Here is a 1,322-nt window from a genome sequence, read left to right as displayed (position 1 = left end):
TCGGCCCGCAGTAGGCTGACAGGGGCTCACCCCGTGACCGCCGCGCCGACAGCTCCCTCTCCCCACCCCGCGACGTGGCCTGCCCACTGCGCGTGCGACAAGTGGCAGGCGGGCCAGCTGTCGGCCTGCTACTGGCCGAGTACGCCCAGTCGGCCTGCTGTGGGCTGACTAGGCCCAATCGGCCTGCAGCGGGCCGACGGTGTATTACTTTTGAAAATTATTTTTTCAGCGTAATATTTGTGCAAATTAATATAAAAAAAATATTATTTAAAAAAATTAGCGGTTGTAGATGCTCTTATATCCCCATGTTTCTAAATATAAATCTTTCTAGAGATTTCAACATAAACGACATAATGATGTATATAGACGTAGTTTAGAGTGTAGATTGACTTGTTTTGCTCTGTACGTAGTCCATATTAATAAAATCTTTAAAAAGATTTATATTTAGAAACGAAGGGAGTACGTACGTATATGTATGTACACTGTACATGCCCGGCGGCCCGCCTGATCTTTCTATAAATAGCTGCTCGCTGTCCAAAGCTAGTCACATGCAAATTCAGGTCTTAACCTTGTCACTGCTTACTAGACACACGTTACCTAGCTCGCTCTCTCTCATCGAGCAATGGAGGATGACAAGAAGACCAAGTACCGCGGCGTGCGTACGCGGCCATGGGGCAAGTTCGCTGCCGAGATCCGTGACCCCGAGCGTGGCGGCGCCCGCGTCTGGCTCGGCACGTTTGACACGGCCCAGGAGGCCGCGAGGGCGTACGACCGCGCGGCTTTTGCCCAGAGGGGCGCCACCGCCGTGCTAAACTTCCCCGGCGAGGCCGGGGGCCCCTCCGGCTCGTCTTCGTCCGCCCCGGCTCGCTCCGGTGCCGGCACGGGCAGCGGTCGCGGGGGCACAGAGAAGATCGAACTCGAGTACCTCGACGACAGCCTCCTGGACGAGCTTCTCGACGACAGCAAGTACGGTGGTAAATGAGAGAGATTCTCTTGCATGCACGTATATATGCATGCATGCAGAAGAAATGGCCTACACAAATACATACGTAAACTATACACGATCATACCACATCCATATGGGCCATATTACGTGATCCATCATGCATTACAACACAAGTACCGTTCACATATTTGCATTTAGTTGCAATTTCCACCGCTGGACCAATGTCATATATGCTACAAGTTACAAAATACTCGCTTTTGTTTCGTGCCCTAAACAAAAGACACGCCGGACGTGCACAGTACGCATACGTACTTCTGTGATGAATGAACTACATATATCATGGCAAAACAAGGCAATATGTACGTGTTACTGTCGT

The 1,322-nt window shown here is 51.0% G+C and overlaps 1 protein-coding gene across 1 annotated transcript; it reads left to right on the top strand.

The window, feature by feature from the left end:
- Positions 1 to 622: 622 nt before the first annotated feature.
- On the top strand, positions 623 to 982 carry LOC123158381 (ethylene-responsive transcription factor ERF095-like). Its single transcript, XM_044576399.1, has one exon. The coding sequence runs from the start codon at positions 623 to 625 to the stop codon at positions 980 to 982; it is 360 nt and encodes a 119-aa protein (XP_044432334.1).
- Positions 983 to 1,322: the final 340 nt, after the last annotated feature.

The sequence above is a fragment of the Triticum aestivum genome, chromosome 1D (genome assembly GCF_018294505.1).
Source record: "Triticum aestivum cultivar Chinese Spring chromosome 1D, IWGSC CS RefSeq v2.1, whole genome shotgun sequence".
Lineage (NCBI taxonomy): Eukaryota > Viridiplantae > Streptophyta > Magnoliopsida > Poales > Poaceae > Triticum > Triticum aestivum.
The sequence above is the reverse complement of the archived record's forward strand: the minus strand, read 5'-3'. Positions and strand labels throughout refer to the sequence as shown.

What these genes read in the sequence shown, in the direction of transcription:
- LOC123158381 (XM_044576399.1), top strand. Translation starts at nt 623, where the DNA reads ATGGAGGATGACAAGAAGACCAAGTACCGCGGCGTGCGTACGCGGCCA.